The 20,518-nt window shown below is 49.3% G+C and overlaps 9 protein-coding genes and 1 non-coding gene across 10 annotated transcripts; 8 read left to right on the top strand and 2 right to left on the bottom strand.

Annotated features, from left to right (window-relative positions):
- Nucleotides 1-65: 65 nt before the first annotated feature.
- Nucleotides 66-1,085, top strand: MCYG_06937 (electron transfer flavoprotein beta-subunit; the record flags this gene model as incomplete). Its single annotated transcript, XM_002844927.1, has 4 exons — nucleotides 66-104; nucleotides 136-249; nucleotides 285-945; nucleotides 1,003-1,085. 4 exons carry the CDS (start codon nucleotides 66-68, stop codon nucleotides 1,083-1,085), a joined length of 897 nt encoding a protein of 298 aa, XP_002844973.1.
- A 279-nt stretch (nucleotides 1,086-1,364) lies between these two features.
- MCYG_10570 lies at nucleotides 1,365-1,435 on the top strand. Its single transcript has one exon. It is a non-coding gene; the product is annotated as a tRNA-Gln (tRNA).
- Nucleotides 1,436-2,659: 1,224 nt separating this feature from the next.
- On the top strand, nucleotides 2,660-4,708 carry MCYG_06936 (DUF500 domain-containing protein; the record flags this gene model as incomplete). Its single annotated transcript, XM_002844926.1, has 2 exons — nucleotides 2,660-2,914; nucleotides 3,056-4,708. The coding sequence occupies 2 exons, from the start codon at nucleotides 2,660-2,662 to the stop codon at nucleotides 4,706-4,708; spliced, it is 1,908 nt and encodes a 635-aa protein (XP_002844972.1).
- Nucleotides 4,709-5,522: 814 nt separating this feature from the next.
- Nucleotides 5,523-8,112, top strand: MCYG_06935 (WGR domain containing protein; the record flags this gene model as incomplete). The annotated part of the gene is made up of 6 exons (XM_002844925.1): nucleotides 5,523-5,586; nucleotides 5,680-5,790; nucleotides 5,929-6,435; nucleotides 6,496-7,329; nucleotides 7,388-7,470; nucleotides 7,537-8,112. 6 exons carry the CDS (start codon nucleotides 5,523-5,525, stop codon nucleotides 8,110-8,112), a joined length of 2,175 nt encoding a protein of 724 aa, XP_002844971.1.
- Nucleotides 8,113-8,264: 152 nt separating this feature from the next.
- MCYG_06934 (conserved hypothetical protein) lies at nucleotides 8,265-9,718 on the bottom strand (the record flags this gene model as incomplete). Its single annotated transcript, XM_002844924.1, has 3 exons — nucleotides 8,265-8,921; nucleotides 9,433-9,614; nucleotides 9,673-9,718. The coding sequence occupies 3 exons, from the start codon at nucleotides 9,716-9,718 to the stop codon at nucleotides 8,265-8,267; spliced, it is 885 nt and encodes a 294-aa protein (XP_002844970.1).
- A 414-nt stretch (nucleotides 9,719-10,132) lies between these two features.
- Nucleotides 10,133-12,150, top strand: MCYG_06933 (carboxypeptidase S1; the record flags this gene model as incomplete). The annotated part of the gene is made up of 2 exons (XM_002844923.1): nucleotides 10,133-10,270; nucleotides 10,333-12,150. 2 exons carry the CDS (start codon nucleotides 10,133-10,135, stop codon nucleotides 12,148-12,150), a joined length of 1,956 nt encoding a protein of 651 aa, XP_002844969.1.
- A 470-nt stretch (nucleotides 12,151-12,620) lies between these two features.
- MCYG_06932 (uncharacterized protein) lies at nucleotides 12,621-13,008 on the bottom strand (the record flags this gene model as incomplete). The annotated part of the gene is made up of 2 exons (XM_002844922.1): nucleotides 12,621-12,688; nucleotides 12,774-13,008. 2 exons carry the CDS (start codon nucleotides 13,006-13,008, stop codon nucleotides 12,621-12,623), a joined length of 303 nt encoding a protein of 100 aa, XP_002844968.1.
- A 2,831-nt stretch (nucleotides 13,009-15,839) lies between these two features.
- On the top strand, nucleotides 15,840-17,315 carry MCYG_06931 (carbamoyl-phosphate synthase arginine-specific small chain; the record flags this gene model as incomplete). Its single annotated transcript, XM_002844921.1, has 2 exons — nucleotides 15,840-16,968; nucleotides 17,032-17,315. 2 exons carry the CDS (start codon nucleotides 15,840-15,842, stop codon nucleotides 17,313-17,315), a joined length of 1,413 nt encoding a protein of 470 aa, XP_002844967.1.
- Nucleotides 17,316-17,550: 235 nt separating this feature from the next.
- MCYG_06930 (uncharacterized protein) lies at nucleotides 17,551-18,106 on the top strand (the record flags this gene model as incomplete). The annotated part of the gene is made up of 4 exons (XM_002844920.1): nucleotides 17,551-17,705; nucleotides 17,756-17,845; nucleotides 17,917-17,955; nucleotides 17,980-18,106. 4 exons carry the CDS (start codon nucleotides 17,551-17,553, stop codon nucleotides 18,104-18,106), a joined length of 411 nt encoding a protein of 136 aa, XP_002844966.1.
- Nucleotides 18,107-18,673: 567 nt separating this feature from the next.
- MCYG_06929 (conserved hypothetical protein) lies at nucleotides 18,674-20,238 on the top strand (the record flags this gene model as incomplete). Its single annotated transcript, XM_002844919.1, has 3 exons — nucleotides 18,674-18,818; nucleotides 18,878-19,197; nucleotides 19,261-20,238. 3 exons carry the CDS (start codon nucleotides 18,674-18,676, stop codon nucleotides 20,236-20,238), a joined length of 1,443 nt encoding a protein of 480 aa, XP_002844965.1.
- Nucleotides 20,239-20,518: the final 280 nt, after the last annotated feature.

The raw sequence follows: 20,518 nt of genomic DNA, 5'->3' as shown, positions 1-20,518 counted from the left end.
GCGGATTAGCAGCTGCGCGGGGCTTGGAGGCATTTGCTTGAAATAGCTACAGACAGACATTCACAATGGCCAATGCGTTAAGGATATTAGTGCCGGTCAAGAGGGTTCTTGACTATACCGTGAGTACTTTTTCAGCATCCTGCCGGGAGTGATGACGGGAGAAAAGGCGACCGGCTGTGTAGCTTCGCCTGGACGGGCGGCTCCTTGGATGGAGGTTACTACTATCTGTGGCCACTATCTCAGAGTGGTGTATATTGCGATACTGACGGTCAACGAACCTCCAGCTTAAACCCCGCATCGGCAAGACGCAGACAAGCGTTGATATAACCGGCATGCGACAGGCCATGAACCCATTCGACGAACTGTCAATGGAGGAGGCTGCCCGTCTACGACGAGACGACCAGTCGCCTATGAAGGTGTCCCAGGTGCTGGCCGTCTCCGCGGGCGGGCCCAAGACCGTGGACGTGCTGCGAACCGCCCTCGCCCTAGGCGCCGACCGAGCGATGCACGTCGAAGTGCCCGACGCAAAGGAGGGCTTCTACTCCGGCCTCGAGCCGCTGACGGTGGCCAAGATGCTCAAGGGCGTGGTGGAGAAGGAGAAGATCAACCTGGTCTTCCTGGGCAAGCAGGCGATTGACGGCGACCACGGACAGACGGGACAGATGCTTGCCGGTCTGCTGGGCTGGTCTCAGGCTACGCAGGCGAGCAAAGTGACGGTCAAGGACGAGGCTGGCACCGTCGAGGTGACGAGAGAGGTGGACGGTGGCGTAGAGACGCTGGAGTCGAAGCTGCCCATGGTCATCACGACCGATCTGCGACTGAACACGCCCAAGTTCGCTACGCTGCCTAACCTCATGAAGGCGAAGAAGAAGCCAATCGAGAAGGCGACTCTGGCGGACTTTGGCCTGGACGAGTCGAGACGGCTAAACACTGTCAAAGTCACTGGTATGTTTTCTCTATCTATCTCTCTCTCTCTGGTGCTCGCAAGCTAACTGGCGGCAGAACCACCGACACGACAGGGCGGCAGCAAAGTGGAGGACGTTGACGGTCTCATCTCCAAGCTAAAGGACCTTGGAGCTTTGTAAATATAGTACAACGAAACGATTTCCTTGTCTCTGCGTGTTTCTTTTTTCTGTATACAGCTTGCTATGTCCCTGTCTTGTTTTGGGGGCCAGACGTGTACATGGGCAGGAGTCTAAAACATAGACCTACTTTCTCTCTCTCTCCTATCTTCTTCCTCTCCTATCTTCTTCTTCTTCTATCTTCTTCTTCCTCTCTTCCTCCTCTCTCTCCCTTCTCCATCTTCTATCGTCTCCTCGCCACTTCTCCTTCTACAACTCAACCGACGGCCTCTCACTAGCTATGCTTCTATGGTGTAGTGGTAGCACATCGGATTTTGATTCCGACGACGTCAGTTCGATCCTGGCTAGGAGCTTTTTTTTTTAACCACTTTTCCCCTTCTCAGCCCATGTTAATACAACTAATATTAATTAACTTGGCTGATTACCTTGTATCGCTTTCGATAGATCCAATTAATATACAACACGCTACGGAGATATTAAAAGGATGAACCGTCTTCCAACGAACTCCGAACGCCGCAAGCGAGAAAAAAAAAAGGATGAAGCTTGCTGCTGGTCCATAGCAGATAGATGAAGAGGGATGCAAGGTACCAGGTACTTCGTCTCTGGCGAGCCGTCCACCGTCAACGCAGGTACTTTCGACCTGATGACGTAGCGAAATACAAGACCTGCTTGTTATTTTTTTCATGCAAGGAGCAAGAAGGCGAGTGACTGACCAGAAGGATCTTTTTTTGCTTCTTTTCTTCGCTTTCGCTTCTTCTTCGTGATTGAAAAACTCATACTTATAATACGTCTTTAGCCTCCCCGCGAGAACCCGAAGAGCAGAGCAGAGAGACGCAAAAAAAGAGAGGAAGAAGAAGACGAGACGAGGATTATTAGACGGCCTGCGGGCATGGGGGGCAAGACGATGATGCATTCTTGACCTTGACCTTGACGAACTTGCGTTTGCAGGACTTGGTTATATTGATATATATAGCACGCATCGACCGGCCCTGCGGATATCTATCTATATACGGATACCTGTCGCCGTCCTTCTTCTTCTCTCTTTACATCTTCTCTTCTTCTTCTTCTTCTTTTCTTCTTCCTTGCGTTGTTCCACAAGGCAAAAACCGGTCCAGTCCCTGGTTGAGAACAACCATTAAACACTTCCTTTTTTTTTAATTTTTTTTTTCTTTTCTTCTATTTTAAATAACTGTGTCCTTCTCTGTTTGTTGCAGGACAAGGGCAAGCAAGGGGTTTGGCCTGAAACACCCTTGCATCGCGACACACTCAGCAACCAGCATCAAGCTGACAAGCTGCAGAGACGGAAGACCAAGAGAGAAAAGACGGCCGCAGGGGGGGAGGGCGAGATAGAGAGAGAAGGGTGAGAAGGGTTCCGCTTCGGCCCCTCTCATCAATTTATATACATCTATCCTGAACATATACAGCACTACGGACGCCACAGAGCGAACGAGACGATAGATCCTGCATTCCGCGGCTGGTCGAGACCGACCTTAACCAGCTGTTTATTCCTCTCTTTCTTTTCTTCTTTTTTCTTAATTCTATCCATCTCTCGGAGTCTGGAAAGGACGAAGAACACCATGTCACAGACGTCGACGACGACGTGGGAACGGACCAAAGGCTACTCAAAGCGCGGCTTCGACAAGGCATGGCACCAGCTTGATAGGATTGGACGGCCGGTCAACCGACTATCCAACAAGCTTGGCGCAGAGGCATTCTGGCCGACGACGCTGGACAAAGAGAGCGAAAAGGCTGCGCGCATACTGCGGAGCTTCTGCAAAGATGGCTTCTACGGCCAGGTCGAGTCGAGCAGCACCCCGCCGAAGACGGCGGAGGTTCGAGCCTCACCGGAACGTAGCCGGTTCTCATGGCGATTCAGCTTTCAGCAGCAGCCGTCGCCGCCGCCATCGCCGCCGCCGCAGCAGCGGCAGCAGCAGTCGCAACAACCACAGCTGCAGCAACAGAAACAGCTGCAGGTGGATGACGGCCCCAGAGGCAAGCAGCGGGCGCTAAAGAAGATACCTGCCTCTGTCATCAGGCAAGCAAAGGGACTGGCGATATTCACTACTATGCGAACAGGCCTATGGGTCAGCGGAGCAGGTGGCAGTGGTGTCTTGGTTGCACGCCTGGCAGAGACGGGCGAATGGAGTCCACCGTCCGGTATTATGCTGCATACCGCTGGCCTAGGTTTCCTCATGGGCGTCGACATCTACGACTGTGTTGTCGTTATAAACACCTACGAGGCCCTCGATGCCTTCAAGTCGCTCAGATGCACCCTCGGTGGCTCGCTGAGCGCGGTTGCCGGGCCGGTAGGCATAGGAGGCGTTCTTGACTCGGAAGTGCACAAGCGACAGGCGCCCATATGGTCATATCTCAAGAGTCGAGGCCTCTATGCCGGAGTCCAGGTCGACGGAACCATCATCATCGAACGGACGGACGAAAACGAGCGGTTCTACGGCGAGAAGATCAGTGTTTCAGACATCCTCTCGGGAAAAGCCAAAAACCCTCCCTCATCTATAGCAACCCTGATACAGACCATCAAGGCGGCACAGGGTGACCGGGATATAGATGAAGGCATGCTACCTCCCCCCGGTGAGGCTCCCGGCGACGCAGAGATCTCGTTAGCCGGCACCTTTGGGGTGCCAGAGGAAGACGACCCAGATCCCTATGGCGTCAAGGCCCTGGAGCGAGAGGGCGTTATCATCCGCGAAGCAGGCACCAAGAAGCCGCCCTCGCTCGACGTTTTTGACTTTCGGCCCAGTCCCACCAGCCCCATCAGCCCCAGATGGAGCGCGACGAGCAGCTGGCGCTTCAGCACACAGAGCACCATGAGTACCGATAAGGGAACACAGACCAACTTCCAGGATATTGAACGGGGCCAGAGTCCATCATCCGTCAGCAGGACCTCGTCTCGGTCTCACAGCATAAAGGACCTCTCCTCATCGATGCACGAGAACACGACAACCGAGTCAGATACGGAACATTCGTCCACGGGTGAACCTGACCCTGCTTCCATCCCCATCCCTGCTTCAACGGCTACATCGCGAGCCCAATCGATCTCCCCCAAGATCCCCGAGGCCATACCAGAGTCTCTGCCCGAGTCTATTCCCGAGGCTGAAATAGCTGTTGCAGTAGCCGAGCACGCTATCCCGCAACAGATCAACTCCAAGAGCCCACCCTTTGCTCGAGCTAAACTTGTAACCATCCCGAAACGCCACCCTCCCGCGCTACCGGCACGGAACCCAGGCCGAACGCTTTCCACTGTTGCCACGCTCTCCGAGGCTCATGATTCAGGTCTGCTCGCTCTCAGTCTTGACTCGGAATCGGATCTCCCTCAGCCCCTGGCCAGAGAGATCTCAAACGAGCCCGATGGAGGGAAACGCCGTACCTCCAGCCATTCGTCTCATACTTCAAGACATACCTCCACCTCGCCAAAGTCGGCATCTCCCCTCTCCAAGTCCGTGTTCCTTGCATCCCAGTCTTCGTCTGAAGATGAACTTGCGGCCTCGAAACCCACCTCGCCTGCACTCAACCCTGAACCAGACACCAAGGTGAAGGGCACAGACAAGGATGTCGAAGAGCCTCCTCTCACCACCGGCGCATTCCCTTCAGACGAGAAGGAAGCCTGATCCCTTTCTTTGAACTATATATATATCCTTCTACATGATCGTCATTACGATAAATTAGTCATTTTTCTAATCCACCTCTCATCTTCTCCTATCTGGCTGAGATTTGCCATCTTATTCTCTTATTTTTGCTTGGCCTTTCCTGCACTTCTGGCTTATTTATATTCGAGCACGGACTCCGGTTTGGTATGGTATGGTATGGTTTGGTTCTGGTTCTGGTTCCGCTTTATTCTTTTTCGATCACAGTACCATTTGGAATTGGGCTATCTTTTTATTGTTTCCTTTTGGGAGTATACTTGTGCCTTGCTATTTGCAAAATGGAGGATCGGAAGGGAACGGGCGTTTACTCTGTTATATATTATATCCAGCTGGGGTTTTTTGTCTTTCGCTATTTTCGGCCCTGATATTGTTTCTGGCGTCCCAGTTTTGTTCCTTTGATCTCTTTGCCTGTCTGTCCCCGACGCAGAGATGTACTTTTAGCCCCAACCATGCATATATGACTTCACTGTATATTTATTCTCTTCGCCTTTTATCTGCCTCATCCAGGCAGCAATTTCTGCCTATCTTTAGCTCATATTATATAAGCAAAGAGCCGCACGGAATTATCGGCGCTTAGCCTAAAAGGGGGCTGCAGCCTGGAGCTCAAGCTTCGGGCGCCTTTTTTTCAACTTTGTTGGCACCTCCGGGGAAAGTTGATGATATAAATATCCTCGTTTCATTCCCCTTTTCCTCCACCCCTTTCTCTTTTATATTTTTTTTCTTCGTCACACTGCGACAAACAGTTTCCCTCTTTCTCCCTCCTTTTCTATATAAAAAAATGGCCAAACCTCTCGTCGACCAGGTCGTTGTGGTGAGCGGTAGCTTCCGGGACTACAATCACGGTAAGCTCTTGTGTCCCTTTGGCCCCCATCGTCCAGTATCGAGAAGCATGCTGCGCTCTTAATATATAGTCAATTGATAAATTCTTCCCTCAGATACTATAAAATACATCGTTGAATCGCTGGGAGGCAGCTTTAGCGCGAAAGTGAACGATGATTGCACACATCTCATTACTACAAAGGCTGCGCACCCGGCCGGTACAAAGAGTAAATAGGACCTTTTCTCATCCTCATGTCGAGCTCGAACTCGACCAAAAGCATGTACCATTAATGTCAATGGGTTGAAATCTACCCAGTTGCTCGGTCCTTCATACATCAGAACAGTACCGCTCACACTATGTTCAGACAAGCAGGCTATTGCCCTAGGGAATGATATCAAGATCGTCTCCCTCGAGTGGTTGACAGATTCACGCGATAAGGGGCAGCTTATGGATGATACTCCTTACTCTCTTGCGTTACCGCCTGCCGGCAAGCCTTCTGTGGACGGTACTGGTCCGCGAAGGTCTGGTCGAGCAACTCAGTCTCAGTCTCAATCGCAGTCGCAGTCACAACCAGTGTCTCAACCTCAATCCCAATCCGGGCCTCAATCGCAGCCTGCAACGGCCAATTCGAAGAGCAAGAGAGTACCCAAGAATAAGAAAGACGACGATGAAGATGACGACGCTGATAAGCCGCCGGCAAAGAAGAAAAAGGCCAATGTGGCAGATACCAAAACCAAAGCCAAGGGCAATACTACTACCAAAGCTACTAAAGACACTAAAGGTAGCAAAGATGCCAAGGATACTAAAAATACCAAAGCAGACGATAAGGCTGCTGTCAATATCCCAGTTGATGATCTTGTTCCAGGCAAAGGTAAGCGCTATCACTCCCTCGACATTAGTCTATTAGATCTAACACGGCTTACCTATTTAGATGGCTACAAAGTTTGCCTGGATAAAGGTGTTGCCTTTGACGCTGCACTGAACCGAACTGATGCAGGCGCCAACAATAACAAATTTTACATCATCCAACTACTCGAAGGGCCAGCGCCTGGGCAGTTTTCTACTTGGACTCGATGGGGTAGGGTTGGCGAAAAGGGACAAACTGCCCACCTCAAGGCGTCCAACTTCGACCAGGCTTTGAACACATTTGACAAAAAGTTCAAAGATAAGAGTGGTCTCGCCTGGAGCAACCGCAATGCCAGCCCCAGAAACAATAAGTACACTTATGTAGAACGAACCTATGAGGATGATGCGGATGAAGAGCCAAAAAAGAAGAAGGCTAAGGAAGACAAGCCAAAGAAGGAAGTCAAGAAGGCAGCTTGTACTTTGCATGAAGCCGTACAACGCCTCGTCGCAATGATTTTCAACCATGATTTCTTCAATGCGGCGATGAAGGAGATGTCATACGACGCAAAGGAGCTACCACTGGGGAAACTTAGCAAACGGACTCTCATACAAGGTTTCGAGGCCCTAAAGCAGCTGGACACCCTCGTACATGATGCCGCTAAGCGTGCGAGTAACCAGTGGAAAATCGAACAGCTGAGCAACCAGTACTTCAGCATCATTCCTCATGCGTTTGGCAGGAATCGACCGCCAATACTTCGAACGGCACAGCAGATCAAGAAAGAGGTCGATTTGCTTGAAGCACTGTCTGACATGGAGATCAGTAGCAAGATTATGAGTGCCTCAGAGGAAGAGGATGACGATCCTGTTCATATTCTTGACAGGCAGTTCATGGGCCTTGGTCTAGACGAAATGACGCCTCGTTAGTTTTTCTTCTCATGCCATTGCTTCCTTCAATATGCTAACAAAGGTACTTCTAGTCGACCCCACCTCCATTGAGTACACGGAGTTGGCGACTTACCTTAATCGATCTCACGGTGCAACGCACAGCATTACATACAATGTAGGTTCTGACTTGATGAAGCTATTTTTTATTCCATGGTAAAGATAAGGCTGACAATATTAATAGCTACAGAACATCTTCCGAATCGAACGTACCGGGGAAGCGGAACGCTATGATAAATCTCCATACGCCAATTTACCAAACACCAACCGTCGTCTGCTGTGGCACGGCTCTCGTACCACCAACTACGGTGGTATTCTCAGTCAAGGCCTTCGAATCGCTCCCCCAGAGGCGCCTGTTACTGGGTATATGTTCGGAAAAGGTGTCTATTTTGCCGATGTCTCAAGCAAGTCTGCCAACTACTGTTATCACAACCTCAGTAACAACATCGGTTTGCTCATGCTCTGCGACGTTGAACTGGGTGACCCTATGCATGAGCTGATGGGCTCTGATTACAACGCCGCCGATGCCGTAAAGAAGGCCAATAAGCTGGCCACCCTGGGTCTTGGACAGTCTATTCCCAGTGGATGGAAGGATGCTGGCTGCGTCCACAAGGACCTTGCGGGAGTTATGATGCCGGACTGCTCTAACCCCCTTGGCCGAAATGATACTAACGGCGTCTGGCTCCAGTACAACGAATATATCGTGTACGACGTGGCGCAGATACGGATCAAATATCTGCTTGAAGTTAAGATGCGATGAGCTCAAGCTCGTATGGTTTCGAGCTTGGTATATTTTTTGGGTTTCTATCGTGGCGTTATAGAATGTTCTCCTTAGGCTACACGGAGTAGATATATGTATATTTGTCTATCACTAGCCGCTGTCTATTTATATTCTCGCGTTTGCTGTTTTAATCATTGCAAAAAGTGTTCCATCCGCTGTTGTACCATCTGCTTTTTCCCATCATGCCATTCATCCCAGCACAGCCCGAAGAACACTGTATCTCTGCCCAAATGTCTCTCATCCCCATGCTCAGGCATCCGCCTTCCATTGCTTTCTTTCTTCATTGGCACAGCGTCATAGTACACTCGATCCCACCGCAGGATCCCTTCCTGCTCAAACCCCATCTTCTTGGCCGTCGCCCGGGAGGCTGCATTTGTCGTGCCAGTCTGCCATAGCACTTTACGCAGGCCCAACCCTCCCTTTTGGGGATCATTACAGTCTGGGGCATCGAGCGCATACTGCAGCAACAGTCCCACCGCATGGGTTGTTACATGAGTACGCTGAAAGGCAGGCAACACTACCAAAAATGCGATTTCAAGCAGCTGGTTGGCCACAGAAGCATTAGTGTAGGACACGATTCCAGCGAGAGCGCCGCCATCCTCCTCCAACCCAGCTTTGGTTCTATCTATAATGGCAAAAACCGTCTTGGTCTTATCGCTGTAGACTGTGCCTTGAATATATTTGGCTTCGAACTCTTCGACATCTTTGTACGGTCCAGGCGGCATATGAGCATATATCTCTGGATGGTCGATTGACTGCTCAAGATACCGCCTTGAATGGCGGGAGGGCTATACAGCATCATTTTGCATATTAGCACACGGCGATCTCTCGCATATTATTACTATATTGCTACTTATATGTGATGGGCTCGTACGTCAAAAGGCGTGAGCTTGACCAGGGGACTTGATAGCTCCCTGATGGGGAAACAAAACCCGACATCCATTTCCAAGTTTTCACTTCTCTATGGTTGGCGGGAAGAAGACGTTAAGAGGCCAAGGGTGTGGCCTGGCGGCAGGTATATATGGGTCTGAAACGGCTTTCTACTCGTCCTGTCGGTTGGTAAAACTTGTCCAGGGGCTTTTGGTTAATTGTTGGTAGGAGGTCACGCCCAACTCGTTACTCCGCCCGGATAGAAATGTCCAGTGTCTCCTCCGCATAACTATATGTACAGAGTACGTAAATCCCCACAGGACAGGACGCTACGAGACTATCAAGGTCCCAATAGATGGAGCCCACTTTGGAAGAATTGTGGAAAGCTGATCGATCGCCTGACGAGCTTATAGCTATACATTACTATACCTGTTTGCGGTCATAGTCGACACTGGGATTGTTCCATAGAGCTTCTCCCATAACAACCCGAGGGCCAAAATCTTCCACAACATGCGCCCTAAATTTGGCGCCCTTCAGGATGCCGATAACAGCCGGAAGAATACGGATTTCCTGTGGGGAGGATGCTCCATCGAAGCTTTTGCTTGGTGAGGCTTGACTCTAGTTAGTCAACGAGCAAGGTTATTCAACGTTGCATCCCTTCCTCCGCACTAGACAGGGGTTTATAGAGAGCATTGATGCCCTTATACCTTGTCATTATCGTCGAAACAACCTCTTTCCCCGCTCATCTCTCTTTCTTTCAAGCTGGGGTTGATACCCAGAAAACAAAAATCGGTCATGGATCAGACCTAACAATCCCGGGGATCGTCGTCCCTGTTATTGGCCAGGAGCCCCGTATCAAGGCCAATTTGACTGAGGCTAGCTCTCGCACAATCTGGGGCATGTAACATGCCCTCTCAGAAATACCTCCCCCGCTCCCCTTTCGCCCTTCGGTGAAATTCCTATTATCATTCTCTTTTCTTTTTTACAATTATAAAAGGGCATTGGGGCCCGTCTGGAAGTAACGGGTTGATTTCTTCCCTAGTGGCATTGATCAGAAGCTCCAAGTTAAGCTTATCTCTTGAGCTTGCTGTTCTTCTCTTCTTTCTTTTCGGGGTTAAACATACCCACGATGCATCTTGCAACAGGATTGGCCGTGGCTTTGCCGTTCATTGGCGCTGCCAGTGCGCAATACTTCCCCCCGCCTGTTGAGGGTGTCACTGTGGTCGAGTCCAAGTTCGATAAGAATGTGAAGATCACTTATAAGGAGGTATGATTAATTACACTAACAGAAATTGTTTATTGTTACGCCGTTATTAACCTACCCTCTAGAATGACATTTGTGAAACCACTGAGGGAGTGAGATCATTTACTGGTCATGTCCACCTCCCTCCAAACAACAATGACTTCGGTGTCAACCAGAACTACTCCATCAACACCTTCTTCTGGTTCTTCGAGGCCCGTGAAGATCCTAAGAATGCTCCTCTCTCCATCTGGCTGAACGGTGGCCCCGGTTCTTCATCCATGATTGGATTGTTCCAGGAGAACGGGCCTTGCATGGTTAACAATGACTCTAACTCTACTACCAATAACCCCTACTCATGGAACAATAAAGTGAACATGCTTTACATTGATCAGCCAAACCAAGTTGGCTTCAGCTATGATGTGCCTACCAATGTCACTGTCAACCCCATTAATGACGAAGTAACAGTTGCTGATTTTTCAAACGGCGTGCCCGAGCAAAACAACACCCTGCTAGTTGGAACTCTCGGTAGCCAGAATCCATATGCCACTGCCAACAATACTCAGAACGCTGCTCGTTCTATCTGGCACTTCGCACAGGTGTGGTTCCAGGAATTCCCTGAATACAAGCCCAACAACGACAAGGTCAGCATCTGGACTGAGTCCTACGGAGGAAGATATGGCCCTGCCTTCACCTCCTACTTCCAGGAGCAAAATGAAAAAATCAAGAACCACACCATCACAGAGGAAGGCGAAATGCACATTCTCCACCTCGATACTGTCGGCATCATCAACGGCTGTGTCGATCTCATGGAACAGGCCACGAGCTATCCTGATTTTGCATACAACAACACATACGGCATCAAGGCTTATAACCAAAGCCAGTATGACAGTATGATTAATGAGTTCTACCGCACTGGTGGCTGCCGTGACCAGCTCATCCACTGTCGCGATGTTGCTGCCGAAAGTGACCCTCACTTCTACAGCCACAATGAGACTGTCAACAAGATCTGTAATGATGCTGGGGACTTCTGCGGCCAGAAGCTAGAAGATGCATTTGAAAGTGCCAATCTTGGGTTCTATGACATTGCCCACCCTCTCAATGATCCCTTCCCTCCACAGTTCTACAAGGGCTACCTTAGCCAAGCCCACGTCCTCGCCGACATGGGGATGCCAGTCAACTTCTCTCAAGCCTCCGATGCCGTGTGGAAGGCTTTCCATACCGTTGGTGACTACGGTCGTGGTGATGTCCGCGGCTATATTGATGACCTGGCTTATCTCCTCGAAAATGGCATCAAGGTTGCCCTTGTCTATGGTGACCGAGACTACATCTGTAACTGGTTTGGTGGTGAGAAGGTCAGTCTTGCTCTCAACTATACCGGTACCGAAAACTTCCACAAGGCAGGATACACGGACGTCAAGGTCAACTCTCAAGTTGGTGGCCAGGTCCGTCAGTACGGAAACTTCTCTTTCACCCGCGTTTACGAAGCTGGCCACGAAGTCCCTGCCTACCAGCCTGAAGTATCCCTGGAGATTTTCCATCGTATCATGTTCAACAAGGACATCGCTACCGGAGAAATCGACATTGCTCAGAAACCCGACTACTCTACTACCGGGACCGCTGATACGTTCCACATCAAGAACGATATCCCTCCAGAGCCAGAGCCAACCTGCTATGTCCTCTCAATGGGCCGAACTTGCTCCGAGGAACAGGTTAAGGCAGTCAAGGATGGAACTGCAGTGGTTGAGAATTACATTGTGAAGAGCCCCGCTGGAAAGAAGCAAGGCCCTCCACCAACCTCTACCTCTCCTCCATCTCCAACTTCTAGCAGTGAAGGATCCGTAAAGGAGTTCTCTGTTTCTGTGTTGGGAGTGTCGGTTCTCGCCGCCATCACCTTCTTCTTGTAGAATGCCCCGTTTTACGTACATATCCTGACCAAAAATTCCATAACCGAATACAATGGAATATTATGTTTTTAGGCCTTAGATATATAGTTCAATAAACAGTTAATAAGTTCAGCTTTTCACCAGAAAAAGACTTGTATCAAATATAAAGACATGCTCTAATCGAGAAACTAAAGCAACAGATGCTTGTCTCAGAACTGTTCGAAGCAGAAGATACTCCATAAAGCCTGGCCACTGCATAATGGCTTAGAACCCTTGCGACTTCGACCGGTGACTTGCTTACGTTGGTACCCCGGGCCTGATAAGCCTGCTGCTCCCTTGTACCCCACGACTCGCTGTGCTTGAGATAATACTTTAAACTGGTAAAATATCAAGTAAATTCAGGCCAAAAAAATAGAGACAGACACATACCTATTGTCGTGCTTCCAGCCAGCCCTTTATCTAGGCTTTTATTTCCCTCTCCTATCATCTACCTATGTAGGCGCCGACTGTTCTGCGCCCACCCGAGTGCTAAATCCTTTGAACTGCATGCATGCATGAGCTAGCAGCCCCAGATAACATATTTAGGAGCAGGGTATAATAGTATAAGTCACAAAAAAAAACTGGTAGCATATGCTTGTACGTACCCTGGTCAGTCTCTGTGTCTGAAGACACGTCCGGGTCATATCCGCTGTCTGGAGACGACAGATAGCCAGCATCAAGTTTGGTATCTGAAGAAGACCTATCCTGGCCAACGCCGGCTCCTGGAGAAGACGTCTGAGATGCAGCTTTTTGGTTCTTCTGGCGTTGGCGTCGACGCTCCTGGCGATTCTGCTCTAGTCGTCGTTGGCCTATGGCCATGGTGGCACCCGCGGCAGCCATGGCAGCAGCAAGATTATGAACATGAACAGTGTATATCTGTTGAGTATTGACTGAGATGTCTGAAAAGGTTGGCACTGTGAAGTTCTGGTGGTTACATTTTTACGAGAAACTAATACTTGGTAGTCAACTAAGCTAACCTTTTCTGCCTGGCAGGTTAGAACACTGAATGCTCGGATTCTAGCCTTGATGGTGGCAGTATAAAACATTATTTATATTCAAACCGGTCAATTCCAACTATTATTTTGATATTTATAGAGAGAACATATATACAGACCTGGATAGCAATAGTGCATCTCTTCACTGTGGGATACCTCTATCTTCCAAGTGATTTTTTAAAAAATCGCGTATATCTCTTCTAGTGACGAGTTGTATAGCCATTCAAGGAAATTTTCGAAGAGCTGACTTTGACATAACTGAGAAGTGACCTGCACATCTCACCGGGACCCCAAACTAGATGTCACCCATTCCACAAGCTTTTCTTTTTCATGCCCGCTGGTGCAGTTATTCGTAGATGTTTGTCTCTTACTGAGAGTAGGATGGCTGTATAATATACCAGAGTGGTTTGCTTCTAAGAGATGGCAAGGGAGAGTCAATATAATCAACATAACAGAGCTCCCTACCGTGTAGACACCCGAAGCTAGGCCCAGCAGACCAGGTCCATTGACCATGCAACATTCTCTCTCCACCCAGCCTCTGTAGGCCTTCAGAAATAAAAGGAAGTAAGATATAATTTCCACTCATTCCTCTACTTTCTTCTTCAGTCTTCCCGGCCTGCGGAAGGACATGATGAAAAAAAAAAAAAAAAAAAAGGAGAAAGGAGAAATGCCCAAGTTCAACTCGAAAAGTTGGACTTGTCAGCTAAAATAAGAAAATAGATGTGTATCTGGAGGTTGTCATCACTGCTATGATCTATTAGACAGTCTAGTAGATCATAACAGGGGAATCCCATAGAGAGACCCAAAAAAGAAGAAAGGAAAACGGAAGGGAAAGCCTAAAGGGAAGAGACAGGTAAGCATATCGCTAGCTGTGGTAGAGGTAAGATGCTAAGATGGTACTTACTCCCAGATACTTGTCGCCAAGTGACTGTAGTAGCTTCCAAGGGAGTCTGCACCAAGATACCGTCAGTGCTTGATATCAACAAACCGAGCACTGGAAGAGAACACCTTACCTAGCAAGAAGCTAGACGGAATAAAAGGGGGGAAAGGAAGAAAACCAGATACAGCAGCCTGTATCTAGTTGACGGCCGAAGAGAGAGAGAGAGGAGAGAGAAGGGAAGAACCAAAGTGAGAGGAAGAAGAGAAAAAAGGGGGTTTTATATCTGGGCATTTGGCGCTAAAGACTAAGCGAGGATTTGAAGGCAAGCCGACTGTGGCCAGAACGGCTGGCACAGAGATTTTAGAGCGCGTCAATGAAGTCATACAAGTAGATGGAAGATTCTGGCAGTCCTTCTGAGATGTATAGCTGAAGTATTATGTTCTTATTGTGTTGTGGTGGACGGTTGAATAGGAAGCCAACACAGTAACAATACAACAACATATGTAAAAGGTAGCTCCCTCAAAGCAACAATGTACATAGAAGGGAATAAATGAGAGAGTGGATTTTCTTCATGTTATATCCCATTGAGTACTACTGAGTCTACTCAATAAATAGTGATATCAATATAAGACCCATGAAGCAAGATATCTAAGCAGCAGATCAATGCAAACAACAGAGACCATGCCACAAAGTAGTATACTATCAAAGAGGCTTTACCTTAGCAAAGGATATCTTCGTAAGCGCGGCATAGAGTCTTTTCAACCCTTAAGGGCCAACCTGTCCGGTGTCTCCTATTCCATGGTATTCCAGGTATCCGACGGGCCTCGAGATACTCCTAACAATGGGTGTTATGGTATATGGTATTTTCCGGGCGCTACCGTCAAGACATTTGCAATCGCCAACCGGGGGCCGATTCAACATAAGAACAGGCCACGAACATAGACTGGCCAAATAATAAGAGACCAAGGCCTCTGCATAACAGGAGACACCTTCTGGCCTCCAACCTGACACCTTATCTCGACTCCGTAGGTATGTATCCTCCCGCCTCTACGGCCTCCGCCAACCCTCCTTTTATATCTTGCTGTCTCGTCTTTCTCCTGAAGAGCCGCGGTTCGGATGGCCCCACTTAATAACAGTATCATACAAGAATACCGCGAGATCTGGCAGAGATACTCCTCACTTTACCATACAGATACCGCAGTCCAGCGTCTCTTATTGGTCGGTTTCTGCTGGGGTAAAGCTAAAAAACTCGCTCTTTGCCGCTTCACCGCCTTCCAACCGTGACACTAAAAAAAAAGGCGCGAGAAAAAAAGCTGGACTTTTTTCTTTTCCGGTCAACTTTCGAACCATCAAACAACAACCACGAACTGCACGATCTCAACTTCTCTCATCATCCTCCCCCCTTTTTCTTTTCTTTTCTCTCTAACTCAACAGAAATATTCAAGTCCTGAAGGGCAGATAAGTGCTTATGCGTGTGCTCGCTTCAGTTTTTACCTCCCAAGTATGACTCTTATCCCCCTGAAGCAAGGCTGTGTGTGCTGCTGGCCAGACAGGGTCAGGATAGGTGCTAACGTGGCTTCTTTTCTCTACAGGACTATATCTCAGGTATGGGCCATGAGACCCGTTGCTCTGCTCTACGGAGCACTCAGCTGCCTAGCTACGGCAGACGTAGATGGAGCCATGCTAACACACCGATAGACCACCTGTGGAAAGCCGCAGTTAACTGAGTCACTCATCGGACCGACTGGCCTACTACCCAACTTTACACAGCAAACCAACTACCCTTCTAAACCACCATGTTCTCTCGAGCTATTCGATCCTTGCCATCCCAGGTCCATGCGGCTCGCGGCTTACCCCAGCGGTTCGCAGTCCAGGCGCGGTTGATGGCCTCCGTCGTGAACGGGGGACCCATGTCAGCCAAGGCTCCTGCTGCTCCATCTGTCAACGAACGTGCCACCCTCACCATCCGTGACGGGCCCGTTTTCCATGGAAAGTCGTTTGGAGCAAAGTCCAACATCTCTGGCGAGGCCGTCTTCACCACCTCTCTCGTCGGCTACCCAGAGTCCCTCAGTGACCCATCCTACCGTGGTCAGATTCTTGTCTTCACCCAGCCGTTGATAGGCAACTACGGCATCCCATCTGCCGAACGTGACCAGCATGGTCTTCTCAAGTACTTTGAGTCCCCTAGTCTCCAGGCCGTCGGTGTCGTCGTTGCAGACGCCGCTCTCAAATACAGTCACTGGACCGCCGTCGAGAGCTTGAGCGAATGGTGCATCCGAGAGGGTGTCCCTGCCATCTCCGGCGTTGACACCCGCCAGATTGTCACCTATCTCCGTGAACAGGGCTCGTCTCTCGCTCGAATCACTGTCGGCGAGGAGTACGATGCCGACCAGGACGAGGCCTTTGTCGACCCGGAGCAGATCAACCTCGTTAAAAAAGTCAGCACCAAGTCTCCCTTCCACGTCAGTGCCGCAAACAGCACCTCTCACGTCGCTGTTATTGACTGTGGAGTGAAAGAGAACATCCTCCGAAGTCTCGTCAGCCGTGGAGCTAGTGTGACGGTCTTCCCTTACGACTACCCGGTCTACAAGGTTGCCCATCACTTTGATGGTGTTTTCATCTCCAACGGTCCCGGTGACCCAACCCACTGTACGCAGACCGTCCATACCCTTGCCAAGTTGATGAAGACCTCCCAAATCCCGATCATGGGTATCTGTCTTGGCCACCAGCTCCTGGCTTTGGCCGTTGGAGCCCGTACCGTCAAGTTGAAGTATGGTAACAGAGCTCACAACATCCCTGCCATGGACCTGACCACCGGCCGCTGTCACATCACCAGTCAGAACCACGGTTACGCTGTCGATGCCAGCACCCTTCCAAGTGACTGGAAGCCATACTTTATCAATCTCAATGACGATAGCAACGAGGGTATGTGGTATTTCCTTTCATTACTTTTTTGTCATTTCTTTAGCTAATGTAAAATCCCCGCAGGAATGATTCACACATCCCGACCTATCTTCAGCACTCAATTCCACCCCGAAGCCAAGGGAGGGCCTCTCGACTCGTCTTATCTGTTCGATATCTACCTCGACAGCGTCCAAAAGTACAGGTCCAGCCAGGCGGTCCACCAACCTGGACGAGATAACCGTCCCAGCCCTCTCTTGGCTGACCTCCTTGGAAACGAGCGAGTCGGCGTCAGTATCACCCGCAACTCTCAGCCTGCCGCAACTCCTGTAGAGCCACTTTCACAGACTCTTGCTGCTGCCACTGCCTGATCTTCTTTATTTTACCTCTTTATTTTACCCTCTACTTGACTCCTTTTTCGGCTATTCTACTGGTGGATCATCAGCTTTTGTTAAAAAAATTGTGTCTGTGTGCTGGAATATTTCTCTATAGTGCTCGCTAGTGCTCGCTACTGTCTCCATCTAAAATGAAACCTGTTCTTCTATCATCTTCCATCTTCCTCGTTTCTTCCCTTTTCGTGCCCTCCTTTTTAGCTCATTACGTAATATGACGTGGGTCACTAGCCTCGCTTCCCAAAGTAGACTAGTGTGCTTAGTCATCACACACACATACAAAGATCTTTACTTTTTGAGCTTTCCAAGCGAACTTCTTCTTCCTCAACCATCCTCATCTACGAAGAAAAGGTATGTCGGGCTCTGTTTGCTGGCAGTTCGATGGCCTTGTCTGGCTGCTAACCATCTGCTCATCACAGCCTTAGCAACTCTACGAAGATGAGAGCTAAGTGGAGAAAGAAGCGAGTTCGCCGCCTCAAGCGTAAGCGCCGTAAGACTAGAGCCAGAAGGTATGTCCAGCACGAGTCGCATGTTCGCACTGAAGAAGATGGATGTCACGGCTAACTCCCTCTGCAGCAAGTAAACTATTCAACCGCTCTGTCTCAGCCAAACCGCCTATGCCCGCCCTTAACGCCTGAACCAGAACTATGACGGAAACGATGATCTACCGACCTGTCTCAGTGATGTCGTCTCCAACCGGATCTATATATGATAATCGTCTTCTCAAACCTCAACCCCCGCCAAATATACCCTTTGGGAATGCCGATTGATCCGCCGCCATCGCGATGTCTCCCCAGGAATCAATTTGGATGTATGGGAACTGACTCTATCCTGAGGGGCATACCGTTTTCTCTAGTCTCTTGTTTTTACGGTCAACGGGTGATGAAAAAGCATTTATCTTCTAATGAGTATGGGAATGGCCAGGCTGGTCAATTTATGAATGGGGGTTTCTTTTACACGGCCCTCTTCTACCACAGAGATGGTGAAAGTTACTTGGACGGTTTCTTCATTCTGACGATTTGTGTGTTACTTTTACTCTTTTGTAATTAATGCGTTCACTTGTGCCTGTTTGATAGTGACAAGTCTCAGAATACGAAACTGGAAGTTTTCAAGCATATAAATCTCTGCTGCTTTTTCTTCTGTAGATGTAGTCGATCTTGGTTTTTACCCTCATATCTAACAGTTGATGGTTGTGCGCTTGTGGATGTGGAGCTTTGGCGCAAAGATGGTTTTTTTTTTCTTAGCCTCGAATATTCATCGTTCGGCCATTCATACCTACACATTAACCATACCGAGTAACCGTTATAATAACTATCAATTAACCAGGTACACTCACAATGGGCAGCTCTCTTGTCGAAAAGAAGAGGAAACGGGCGTCAGACCGACCTGAACGGCCAAGCAAAAAACCTGCCATCGACTCCAACGCTGCGCCAGCAAAGGTACGATTCATGAACAACGAAGCAGGACATGTCCCGATCATAGGTATGTTCTTTTTTCCAATCCTATAGAAGCGAATGTATGGCTAACGACCTGGCTTCTAGCTTCTTCACCTGGTCTTACAGTCCCAGAGACACTTCCGCTCAACACGTACATGAGACGGCGGCAACAGCGCATCAAACATATTGAAAATACAAATTTGTCCTCGACAGAGCTGCTCCTGCATACATCCGGACATCCCAAGCTCAATTTTACCGGTAGAGAAGGCGAGAATGAGCTGGACAATCTGTTAAACCACTATGTTGCGGTCTACGACCCAAAGGAAAACACCGTTCAGCTTCTGGAAGCAAGGAAGATGATGGTGCGAGGGTGCCCGAGGGCAGCTATTGTGGATGTCGAGGAAGACACAGATGAAGAATCTGCGGTATGCCCTTTTTTGTCTCACCACTGGCGGAGATGGTCATATGCTAACGAAGTGCACTTGCAGCCAACTGCCCTCTCCCAACGAGCCGCACTGGCTGCGGCATTTGGAACTAAACTTGCTCGTAAAGCAGTTGCCGCCATTACAGAGAATGCTCTGACCTCCAACGCCTCTGCCTCGTCTGCGAAAGCAGCGGAATCCGCCCTCCTTTCATCCATGCCTCAAGATGCAATGACTATCGCAGCAGCAGAGAAATCCGCCCAAGAAGAGATCCAAGCGTCCAAACCACTCCCTCAGCCGAACTTGTCTGCAACCCAGCCCGCAGACGTGTATAGTATCGAGAGCCTGGTTCCAAACGGTCTACCGACATTGCGCAAAATACCAGTTCAAGACTGGCAGGCTGCCGTGGCTGCTTCCGAGGGTATAACGACCACTTCCCGCTTCGTGGCTAATCGGGTCGAAGCAGCCGTTCAATCGGGCGATAAGACGATCGTGCAGCTCCTCCGCTTCATACTGATTTTAATCGAGTTCTCGCGTTCTCTCAAGCGGTCTTCTGGCGGTGGCCGCGGGCCCGATAGCAAGAAACTTCCGCCCCGCGAAGACCTGCGTCGCCTCCTTTCCAAGGCCGTTGATTCCGAAACCAGCACTACTCCTACGATAACGGATCCGTTCCTGGACTCTATACGTCGCAAGTTCGTTCCGCAGGGCTCATTCCTCTCCCGTAATGATATTACGTTGTTGCATACTACTATATGTGCAATGTCACTACACATCCCACCTGCATCAGGCAAGACGGGAGGAGGCAGTGCGAGCGAGCTGGCTACTGATCCGTCAGACCTGCGTGATGACTTACGGCTGGAGAATGATACAATTCTGAAGTATTTCAGGGAGTTGGGCTGTAGGGTTGATAAGCCTAGGGAGACGGAGTTTGCTAAATGGAGCATCAAGGGGGGTAAAGCAGAGGCTGCTTCGAAGAGAATTGCCAGGCTAAAAATTCCTGTTGAGTTCCCCAAGGTGAGCAGGGGGAGAATGTCAAGGAAGTAGACTCGGGCGGGTTCTTTGGGCCAGCACCTATCTAGATAGTTTCTCTTTTTATTCTCTATGGCGTTACGAGTAGGATATGAACGTGGAAAAAAGTTGCCGAGATAGAATGCTAGAATTTATTTGTTTATATAAAGGCGTTGCCAAAAAAAGGGCCCGCATCAAAAAAAGGGTTGCAGATAGTCTCATATACCAAGTATGGTAAATATACCATATCCAATAACGGGAGTACTACTGTAAGAAGAAGAAAAGGTCGGCATGGGAGTGTACGTGCTTATAAAAG

Source organism: Microsporum canis, genomic scaffold (genome assembly GCF_000151145.1).
Source record: "Microsporum canis CBS 113480 supercont1.6 genomic scaffold, whole genome shotgun sequence".
Classification (NCBI taxonomy): domain Eukaryota; kingdom Fungi; phylum Ascomycota; class Eurotiomycetes; order Onygenales; family Arthrodermataceae; genus Microsporum; species Microsporum canis.
The sequence above is the reverse complement of the archived record's forward strand: the minus strand, read 5'-3'. Positions and strand labels throughout refer to the sequence as shown.